Source organism: Chelon labrosus (genome assembly GCF_963514085.1).
Source record: "Chelon labrosus genome assembly, chromosome: 14".
NCBI lineage: Eukaryota > Metazoa > Chordata > Actinopteri > Mugiliformes > Mugilidae > Chelon > Chelon labrosus.
This window is the reverse complement of record NC_140347.1, coordinates 718,598-730,726: the sequence shown is the minus strand read 5'-3', so window position 1 is coordinate 730,726 and position 12,129 is coordinate 718,598. Positions and strand designations below refer to the sequence as shown.

The 12,129-nt window shown below is 41.8% G+C and overlaps 1 protein-coding gene across 1 annotated transcript; it reads right to left on the bottom strand.

Annotated features, from left to right (window-relative positions):
- Window positions 1–3,967: 3,967 nt before the first annotated feature.
- Window positions 3,968–9,656, bottom strand: LOC311499763 (neoverrucotoxin subunit alpha-like). The gene has a single exon (XM_084560887.1). The coding sequence runs from the start codon at window positions 7,897–7,899 to the stop codon at window positions 7,255–7,257; it is 645 nt and encodes a 214-aa protein (XP_084417013.1). The 5' UTR covers window positions 7,900–9,656; the 3' UTR covers window positions 3,968–7,254.
- Window positions 9,657–12,129: the final 2,473 nt, after the last annotated feature.

The following is a 12,129-nucleotide window of genomic DNA, read 5'->3' as shown; positions in this document are numbered from 1 at the left end:
GGAACAATTAGCTCCTTGGTTACTGCCTCCAGTTCTACGCTTGGCTTACTTTTGGTTGGTTAAACTATGTTTTGACACGAAATAGAGTTGTAGCAAATGGTAAATGTTCATCTTTGAAACTACCTACAGATATGAAAATTACGTTGGCTAATTACAGGACCCAACGTGATGGAAATAAATAATAACTGAACTTGGAACAGTTTTGTTGCAAAGCACAATCTTATGGTGAAATTAGATCTGGTGTTTGTTAAGATGAATTACTGTTGTATAAGCATTGCAAGCGTCGTAGCAAAAAGTCTAACAAACTATACCAACAATTAACATTAGCCCTTCATTCATGACATGATACTGGAATCACACTGTATTTATTATATTATGAATGAAATGTGCGTTACATGGAAGAAAGTGAAGGTGTTACTAACTTTTATACAGTGGACCCCCCCCCCCCCCCCCCGTCCGTTCAATTTGGGAGAGACCCAGAGGTGAACTGTCCCCCGCGCCCTCCTCCCCTTTACCTTTCTCACACGCAGCTTCTATGCACCGCACCTTCTCAGCAGCAGGGGGCGACAATTTAACAATTCCCTACACAGATATGACAGATAATAGAAAACCATGTAGCGGCGCAGATTTATTTGTTGATTTTATTTTTTTCCAAGTGCCCCCCCCCCCCCCCCCCCCCGTGCCTAAACCCACTACTGCCAGCGGCAGCAGGCTGCATTCAGGAGCAGACACACATCCTGCTGCTACATGAATAAACACCGTTTCTTCTTCTCTTGTTTTCCCAGCGTGCCACACATCACACAGCAGATGGTGCAGTTCTACTGTCTGTCCACTAGATGGAGACAACTGATCATCTAATAGATGTAGTGGAGCAGCAGGAGTTCAGTTTAGATGACTACTGTTTGAAAAAACTTTATTTTGGCGGGCACATACTGACTAGAGAGGTCAATACCAAATCTGGACGGGGGGGGGTCATAGCAAGATTATTTAATTTGCATAGTGATGTGATTATAAAGGGATCAACAACCGGCCTAGAAATTAAATTATCATTTATAGTTCTAGTATTCGCCAATTATGTATGTTTGTATGTCATTATTATTAGTTTATTACACATTTTACCCAGACTGACATGGTCTGCACCACCCCCCCTCACTACCCTCATGTGGTCGCGTCTGCCCTGTGACGGTTGGAAGAACGACAGGCTATCTGGACTGGACTCGGTAAGGACAAAACAACATTATATTAAAAATGATAAAGTTATAAGTTTTACAATTACGTTACAGTTTTACTCTTCACATTTACTCCACTCATCGCGATTAACTGCGGCCGTATCAATGAATAAATCGGCCTCTTCAATCTAAAATCCAGCTAGCTAGCTAGCTTAGCTAATGTTAGATGACTTTGCAGGTTTGCTGCTACAGCGTCGTTAGAAGTGTTTTCTTATGCTTTTTCTCCTGCGACTCATTGAAAACGTTGTTGATAAATTTTCCACGATATATATTTTTATCATGTCCTCTATGAATGTGTATATATTAAAAGCAAGAGTAAGTTGCCAGGAGGGGCGCTAATACACAAGCAGCCATAGTGTGTGACCGCAGCTGTGTGTGTTGAAGGAGGCCTGCATGATGCTACACAGTAGCCACACACCTGGCTAGTTAGGTCTGCTGAGCACATTCTGGAAACTAAGACAATAGAGACGTACAGTGTTCCGCCTCAAGTATTTATCTGCTGTCAGAGTGTTTTAACCATTTGACCTGATTTAGGTTATAAATGTTTGAATCTGTGAACGCAGAGTATACGAGAAAGTATATTTTAAAATATCTCCTCATCATAGCCGAGGCTAGCTAAGCTGGAGTAGCTTCATGGAGCTAAATGGTTGAATAATGACATTTAAGTTACTGTTTGCCTTATTGTTTGTCATGTCCCCATATTGAATTGAGCCTTTGCTCAGTCACCCTTGAGCAGCTCATCCAGGTGTCAGATTCTGTGTTGACGGCTGAAAGACTGTGAAACTGGTCTAGAGAGATCCAGCTTTACCTGTCCATGACTTGGGATGTGTTGTGGTTCCTTCCAGGAGCAACTAAAAGGGCCTTAACATCATGGAGGAGCTGGATGATGCTACTGTTTCAGCTCTAAATGGTGTGTTTAGGTGTTGCTGCATGTGCTACATCATATTGATGTGTGTTACCATTTAACTGAAGCATTGATGATGCATGATGATACTGATCTCAGAAACAGAATGTATTTCAGCTATTCTGCTATCTCCAAACTCCAAGTGTCTATTTATTTATTCAGATTTATTCTTAGATAATAGATGGAATAGCACAGACGCTGCAGTTGGACTTTATTTACCTTGTCAGGTTGATTAGTGCTAAATTTATAGGTCACATGGTATCTGGCTTTTAATTGTAAAAGGTTTGTTAATGATTGACTTTGTTTCCAGCTGCCAGCATAGATGAGGCCTTACTCCACCCCCTCAGTCTGGATGAGTTCAGAGACCTTTGTCCTGGGCCAGAGAACTTTCTCAGGAGGAAACAACTGTGGGCTCTTATTGGCCAAGAGCTAAGTTTTTACCTCCTTGTTCTAAAATATAAATAAATAAATACCTAACACAACACATGCTGTGCCATGGTTTGTCTCCACTTCCTTGTCCATGTCCTGTTTTATTTTGAAGTTCCATGTCTTGTCTTCCTGTGTCCTCCCTCCTGTGAGGACCTTGTGTGTCTCACGTGCATGCGATTGCTCCACCTGTGTCTTGTGTCCTCATGTATTTGACCTCAGTGTTTTCCTGGTTTTGTCCTTTGTTGGTTGGTCTGTGTCCATGCCGTGTGTTCCTGTGGTGCCTCCGTGAGTTCATAAACTCTGTTTTGTTTTACTGCACTAGTTTTTGTGTCTGTCTGCATCAGGGTCCAGTTCCCTAAGCCCTAACATGTTGTTTCTAATTGTGTCTGTCATTTCCCTTGTAATAATTGTGTTTTGAGGATGAGAATGCCACTTTACCAGACAAAGCTGGCCCAGGTGAAACAGGAACTGTGTCGTCACTTCAAGGATCACCTCCAGTATCCCCCCACACATCCACTCCTGTGGTGAAGAAAACCCCAAAGAAAACCCTACAGCTTCCTCCTCCTCCAGAATATGTGATCTACACAGACACTGAGTTGGAACTAGCTCGTAGGCACCATTTTGAGATGGCCTGCACTGGTAGAGAGGGGGAATCTGCCATGTCCAACGCGCTGAGATGCAGCTGGTGAGGAACAATCTTGAGAGCAAGTCACCAAGGAGAGGAGCTCCGGTCCCCTTCAAAGCATGAGGTCACCGCAATGGCTAAGAGACTAGTGGAGTATTATCCCATGCTACAGGATAAAGATGAACCCATCAAACATGGAAGTGATGACAATGGTAGCCATATTATTTTCTTGAAAAGTTATTAAAAAAGTTATGCGATGTTCAAAATGTTTTTTTCAATCAGTGACTTTTCCACCACAGATGAGCATGTACAGTTATCTTCAGAAGAGCATTCTGAATGCTGTCTTATTTCTGTTCATGCAAAGTAGTTTGTTCCTTGACTACCATGTTCTACCATAGCCTCTGTTACCTCTCAGTGTTTCAGAGGATGGTTAATTTAGCAAACACCATGTTATAATGATTGTAAACATTGTAAGGAATCCAGCTGTTCTGCAAGCACTTCAAATAAATGTTCTTGGCAATATTCTCTGTGTGTGGTTTTAATTTAGTGTAAATGCTGTGTATTGATTTATGACAAAAGCTAATCATAACTCTTGAATTAAGAAGAATCATCTTGTTAAGTTGATCTGGATTTAGGTTTTTTTTTAACTCAATTTAAGTACGAACCAAAAAGTGAAATAAGAATTGAAAAGCTAATGTTGAGATGATGTGACTTGCATACAGTACTTGGAATGAGTGTTTCACCACTTATTTGAAGAGATTTCTCACTTGACTAATATGTATTTATTTTTTCTTATTTCAAGAAATCTTACCAAGTGTGATTATCTCACTGCACTGGCAGATTATTTCACTTAATGTTAGTCTATATCTGCTCAAACCAAGTATTTATTTCTTATATCAAGACTATTAATGTTTGCAGTGTAATCCTATGGTATGTCTCCCTCCAGTTTCTCTCTCTCTTAGATCATCAATCCCTTTCTTCCTGCCTGATTTTAGGTCCTCCCTGTACTTTTCTTGTTCCTTCTCTAAGTATCTTTCCCTCCTCTCTGGGTCAGCATCACAACGTGCTGCTTTTCTGCAGCACTTAGTGGTGGCTTGGCTCCCTCTAAGTATTGGATTCACATTGTGAAACTCATCTTATATTTCAACAAGTTCAAGTCATTTCAAATGTGAAAGCTAAAAATCATGTGAATAGTATAATATCCCATAATATTCCCACTAATAAATCAATTAAAGCGGGCACTCTACTCAGTCCTGTTACTGTTACTCAGTCCTGTTACTCTTTCTATGAGTAACAGGACTGAAAGTAACAGGACTGAGTTTTTAGCATAGAATTAGCTAATACATGGAATTAAGCCGCATGGCGTCATTGCTAATAGCATGAGCACACTTAGCACATTCTAGTGATTTCTTTTTAAAAGAAACAAATATCATCTAAGAAATAATTGAGGTAACAGGACAGTATGTTGAGATTGACCTCCTCAGTCAAAGTTCAAATATCATCAAATCTACAGAAAAATAAATGAGAGAGCTAACTTTTGGTCTTCCCATGGCCTTCAGAAGATACAACTGATGTCACTTCCTGTTGAGCATGTGATTTATGGAATGGTCCAAATTTGTCAGATGGGGTAATGTGTTTGGGTAACAGGACTGAGTGAAAACCCAGGGACACAACTAAAATGTGGATTTGAACTCAAATATTGTGGATTTCTCAGGAAACCAATCTATTTAAAGCATAGATATGATATGGAGTCACACAGCAGTGCAACAAAATACTGTTTCTGAAGGATTTGAATCAGAATATTTCATGGTAAAGTAGAATGTTAGAGTGCAGGGACAGGTAACACATGCTACTTTTTCAGTCTTCTAGCTAGTTTTTATTAATCCTTACAATTATAGATCTGAAAGTGTAAATCAGATCAATGTAGCGCCTTTAGCCTGATCAGAAGAACACACTATGACACTAACATTCCCTCTAGGTTCAGAGACCTGCTAATAGTTAGTCAAGTACAATACCATGAAGTTAACAGTTGACAGTTTATTGCCACAGATTAATATTTTTGCAGTGCATGAAAATGAAAAATACAAAAAATAAAAAATAGAGCTCTTTCAAAAAAAGGTTGAAAAATAATAAAATAAAAATAAAGTTCAACAGAAAATGTTCCTCCTTCTTTCAAGCCTTAGCTCCTCATTTACATCATTATTAGATTCATTATCTTTTCTCAGAATGTAAATGGATCAACTCAGTTTTAATCACACCTTAGATCTGGTCCTAACATAGAAACTGAAGGTTTAACAGTATTTACTCATAACCCTCTTCTGTCTGATCATTTCCTCATAACTTTTGAATTTACAATAATGGATTACACAGGAACTGAAAAGACATTTCATTCCAGTAGATGTTTATCTGATGATGCTGTAACTAGATATAAAGAATTAATTCCTTCTTTATTTACCTCAGTGCCATGTGTCAATGATGTGGACGACAGCAACCACAGTTTAACTCCTGCACTAATAGATTATTGTGTTGATGGCTCTGCAGCATCTCTTAGTTCAACTCTAAACTTAGTTGCTCCTCTGATAAAGAAGGTGATGAATGGGAGGAGCCTAGCTCCCTGGTATCATTCACAGTTGCTCTGTTTAAAACAGGCAGTCTGAAAGATGGAAAGAATCTGTCATTCCACTAATTCTGAAGAAGCTCACATAGCCTGGAAAGATAGTTGAACAACTTCTAAAAAGCTCTCAGTAGTATTATCTGGATCACCAGTGAAGTGAGATGATGTCTGAAGTTCCTCAGAATGGATTCCACGGTTGGCCGGGCCGTGCACCGTTCCCTCTGATTGGGTCGTCCTCTCTGGCTCGCCACCGAACCCCCTCGGTTCAGAATCTGAATCAAGTCCTAATCCGGCTAAAAACCAGTCTCCACATAGAGAGCAGAACGAATACTCATTCCTCTCATTACTACTTCAGATCAGGACATCTTTCTACTTTCACCTTTCACTCTATATCTTCCTCATCTAGACCCAGATGCAGGATATACAGCATTCAAGGCGTTGTACATTAGTCTGCACATTGTTACAGTACAGGAGAAGTATTTTTACCATGACAACTTCCTATCATGAACTGAATATTTGAACATAAATGCTCTTATTTATTTTAACACAACACTACATTTTTAAACAGCTCTATTAATCAAAACATCAACATTTATCTTGTAACATCAGTATTTATCTTTTTAACTCTTTCAACCGTAAGTTAACAGTATTAAATTGTTCAGTGCAGTAAACACATCACATTAACCTAAATACACTTTGTATATCCCAACAGCATCATGTTCCATCTCTTTCTCTCTCATATGCTACAGTAGTGGTGATTTAGCTTCACCAGCTACACCATTAGCATTCCCAGTACAGGTAATACCTGAATTAGCTCAACAGCGTTAGCCGCGATTAGCATTAGCTTCAGGCTAGCTCGTTAGTGATCTTTTTCCAGTTGGTTTTCAAGGTTCACCATGATACAACAGGTACCACGGTGGGTTTAAACCATTAGGAAAACATATGGGGGGACTGGGACTGGTTTTATGAACATACTTCAATGAAAGGACTTTTCTCCCATCATGCTAATATCAGCAGCTAACCTCGGGGCCTAGCCTCGTAGCGTGGAGCATCTTTCTTAGCGGAGTTCTCTCAGAGGCTCAACACGGTGAAACCGGCTCCTTTCTCTCTCACACCACTTCCCCCAGCTCGTCAGCTTTTACATGCGGGTGCTCTCGTCAGTAGCTCAGCTCTGAGGAAGATGGCGCTCGGCACAGACTGAGGTCACGTTCAAGGGTCACGGCGCTACGCACAGGGCTGGTGCGCCACCTGGTGGTGGGCTAAGATACTACACTCAGATAACACATTGGTTTAGGAACCATGTGGGTTACATCAATGAGCAGGACACTTTGATGGAATAAGAAAATGGATTTTAAAGTCAATGTTTATGTGCATTCATACATATAATGTTCTAGGGACGGAAATGGCAGCGATTCAGTGGAATAGCTCTTAAAGCTCAGAGTTGAAGCTGCTGTCACTTCAAAGACTCTCCTTCCTCCAGAGAACACAGAGACACTGAGGAACCAGATGACCAGAATCCAAATCCAGGACAGAGAGGTTGAGTGAATGTGGTGTTGAAGGTGTAGAGGTGGATCAGTTTGTCAGAGGAGACTCTGTAGAAGGACAGAGTTCCAGCAGGACAGTCCACATACACTGATACTCTGTTAGAGACAGAGGAGGAGGAGATGGATGTTAATCTGTTATTGTGACAGACATAGTAACCATCATGATCAAAACAGAACAGACTCCAGGACTGATCATTTCCTCCAAACCAGCTGTCATCCATGTTTCCTTTCCTTCTGATTCCTCTGTAACTCACTGATATATAAACACCTCCTCTCCACTCAACCTCCCAGTAACAGCGACCAGTCAGAACATTTCTACACAGCAGCTGATAACAGTCAAATCTGTCTGGATGATCAGGATATGGCTCCTCCTCCTCCACATATGTCACCTTCCTGTTGTTGTCAGACAGTTTGAGGTTTGTGTTGACTGAGTTTGTGTCCACTTCAAGTTGACAGAAATCTGATGGAGAGAAAAAGACACAACACAGCTGCAGTTTATCATCTGACACATCTGATGGATTTCTTCTTTCTTTCCTCACTGATCTGTTGTTCATTAATAGAAAGTTTAATGATGATACTTTTAGTCAGGATTCTCTTGTCAGTGATGTTTGAATGAATAAATACCACAACTATCAGCTTTGGATTGAAACACAAACTGACTGTTGTTTTTTTCTTGTTGATTCTACAAACACACAACAAGCCAACCCCAAGGCACATACTGAGGCTCATTTGACAGTCCTACATCTTTCCATTCATCTACTTCAATATTATTATTTTCCAGAAAAGAACTAAATGTCCTCCAGATCTTCAAACTTGTCTAGCTTGTCTTTAGCTGTGTAACTTCTCTTCTCCAGAGCAAAGTTAAAGCACATTCCCTTCATCAGATGGTGTGGCTCTGATTTCTGGAGGACCAACGCTTTGGACTGTAGGCTCCACCCAGCGAGGAGTGCTCCCACCACTTTTAGCATTTTTCTCCATGTGTGTGGATGTGAAAAGTCAGACCCATTTTTGCTCTAAAATCCGTTCCCTTGCCCTTCTTTCTCAATCCACCCAGGCCACAATTTTCACAGTACGTGCGTGGGAGCAACACTAAATGGTAGAGGACAGACGGCTGACGCTCACAATGTGTTGGTTTTCCTGATAGGACTTGTAGTTTTTGAGTTGTGTTCATTTGTTCAGAGGGCAAATCCTAGGGTAGAAAAGATAATGCTTTAGAACATCTAGAATATCATGTGCAGCGTGTAGTCATGGCAACGGGCCCTGACCAGCAGACACAGCACAGGTGAACACAGAAGGTGCTAGAAGATCACACAGACTGCCAAAACATTAGGACCCCTAGGAGCCATATTAAAGGCAGCATGTTTAATCTGCTCCAATGACCAGAACACACATAGAATAAAATAATCACCATGACAACAACGCGCTCTCACATTTGAATTCAAATGAAACACTTGAACATTTTCAATAGAATGAAAGTAATTTAGCACAAGCTTCCACTTTTAAGAGCAAAGAGGATGATGACAGGATCAGAGGCAGAAACAGATCAGTTGAGGGACAAGTTAGAATATTTTCAGCCTCGTTAAACAAAAACTGCAGCAACTTTAAATGAGCGTGGAGCTAACACAACACCGTCATCATAGCACAGCGCTGATGGAAATAACATTAGAACGCCAGTAATTAAACTGGAATAAAGTTACACACCACCCACATTCATTAATACACAGGATTAGATGTTACAATCCCTTGTGCCAAGATCCCAGGAAAACACATTTAGAGGCCCTGTCCAACTGAGAAACCCTAACAAACCTACGGTCATGTGATATGATGATTAACCTACAATCTACATGAACTAAGTCAATGCTGCTGGCTTGTATGGCCCACTCAGCAACTAACCAAATGTAGCACTGGTGTCCACCAACACTACTATCTAGCTACTGGACCAGTTCTAGGCTCAAAGCAGTGGAACCAATAGAACAATAGACCACACCATTCAAGTGGCATCGGTAGAATCAGAAAAACAACATTCTGGCTGAAAACAAATCATTAAACTAGTCCCTCATGTCAGAAAACAACTGGTCAACTGGGTCATGATTGTGGTGGTAGCTGCCATTACCCAGGATGTTCCACATAAACCACAGAAACATCAAAGGTCAGAACAACGACTCCAACCAGGAACAGGGAACTTCCGTCAGCACTTGAATGCAGCACAACGTGCAGACGTTTGGAAACAAACAACATGGCGGCGGCGGCGGTGCGGGACTTTTTCAAAGTTTCTGAGGATGACTTTTCTCTGGCTGTTTGTAATAAATGTTTAAAACAGGGATGGGCAACTGGAGGCCCGGGGGCCACACACGGCCTGTACACACTAGAGAGAGACATGGCCGGGCACCGAGACCTGGAGCAAGGAGAGAACCTCCTTTGGGGGCCGACCACACTGAGAGGGTCTCCAGCCCACGACTACAGGGAGCGTCGCCATAGAAACAGCCCCGACCCGGGCAGACAGGAGGCCCCACACCAAGGTGCTGAGCCCTCCATCCACCAAGGCCAGAGCCGCCCACAGGACAGCACCCCCGTCAGTAGACACCCCCCCCCCCCCCCATGAGGAGACACTGGAGCTAAAAACTGAGGGACTGAAACTAAAACAGGATAAAAATGACCAATACAGATAAAATGCTTTCAGCTCGTAAATGATATGTGAGATAAAACTAAGCTCAGAGTCAAAATCACACCCAGGAGACACGGCCATGTAAAGTAACCCTTTCATTGCTGATGTGAACTTGACAGTAAAGTTTAGAACATAGATGTATTGTATTAAATTAAATGAGATAGAAATTTAAAATATATATATTATTTTTATTTAATACTATTTTTTGGTCCAAAATTTTTTTAGGCCTTCTCTGAAGGTGTAGAAGGCCCTGAAGGTTCCCCACTGACACATTGTGTATATACACATATATATATATACACACATATATATGTATATATATATATATACATGTGTACACATGTCCTACTAACTGGTGCTACAGTGTTTAAAGCGCTATCCATCTCTGTTTTTATTTCTATCAAGATAAACTGGTTCACTGCACCTTTAGAACAATAACAAAGACGGTAGTGTTGAGTTGTTGTTGAAGTTGTGCGTGGCTGTGGATGTGTGCTGCTGAACTGAGGACATGTTGTAAATATAAAGTGAAATAAATAAAGATGAAGGTTTGTCTTGCTGTTTCTGTTGGAGGTGCAACAGATAAATGTTTCAGACTAACATCTAAAACATTTTCTTCAATGGCACACGATCTACCCGCACTACCTTCTTGATCTACCGGATGGTGATGGACATAATGGGCACCCCTGCTTTATACATTACATGCCACATACATAACCCAATTTAGCTGCTAAACAATATCCCAGTTAGTAATTAGCATTAGTCTAAAAAGAGAAATATAATACCCAAAATACTAGACATATCAACAAAACATAAACACATGTCAAGCTTATTTAAAAACCTCTAAAGCATAAATACTCATTCACAGTACCTGGAAAGTGCAGATGTAAATGTCTTATTCTCCCGCGGTTTCACTAACAATGGGGCTCAGAGCTCCCCCTCCCGCCACTGCGGGTATTACACATCAAATCACGCCATCTCTCAGAAAAGGACCAACAGCTGGGTGGGCGGTGACGGTATCAACTATGAACCTAGCTAGTTCCCGCCTCCTCGGCACGAGCTGAACGATAAATCTAATACAGCAAGAGAGGCGGGACTTAAGACGAGAACAGCCAATCATCAGCCGGTGTCAGTTTGAAGCAGCAACGGGAGGGAGGGGGGAGGAGTCAGCGGCAGCGAGCGCAGACACAGAGCGGCCTGAGAAACTGAGCGACTGTAGTGAGGCGTTTGAGAGGAACTGCTCAGAAACTGTAGAAAAGGTTTGGGTTTGAACCCTCTCACCGGGAAAACACCCACATCCACCACGGATGCGACGCCCCTGAATGGGGGGGACGGATCGGGGTCACTATGAATCCCCCCCCGTCCTCAGTGCTATCTGCGCGCATGCGTGGATGACTTGGTTGTACTGATTTCTCCACCTCCGCCATGTTTCAGAACAACGTTAGGGTCTCTCCGATGGTCTTTCCTCTACGTCCGCTCCGCTCAACTCAACTTTTTGTTTTATACAACAAACATCTCCGTGGCATAATAATGGTGCGACACAACGAATCGATAATGAAATTCGTTGCCAACTCTTTTAATAATCAAATTTTATCTACTGCTGGTAGTAACAGTTAACAGGGCTCTCAAGTTTTGAAGACAGGCAAGAGTGACATCCACCAACCCCCCCCCCCCCCCCCCCCCCCCCCGTCCGTCCGTCCGTCGTCGCACACACTCATTGTTTGTGTCAAACAAGTTGTGAATTTGTTGTAACATTACAACAGGAGTTGACTTACTCTGTGCTCAAAGTGATGCTTAGGCTGCGTTCAGACTGCAGACGAATCTGATTCAAATCTGATTCCTTCTCATATCCGATTTTTATTGGAAGGAGGCCAGAATTAGATCAGGCCTTAATTTCTATTTGAGCAAAACGAACTACGAGTAGAATGAATAAAAACAAGATTTTGTGTCTATTTGAACCTTTAAAATACTAGGTTCATTTATTGAAAAAGTACAGTTACCATAACATGGTATGCATACAGAACATTAACAACAAATGAGCGGCGCGACGCGGTCGGAGCGCACTGAGGACAGTGAGTCCGCTGCAGGTCGGCAGTCGCGCCGGGAGCGAGTGGGACCTGTC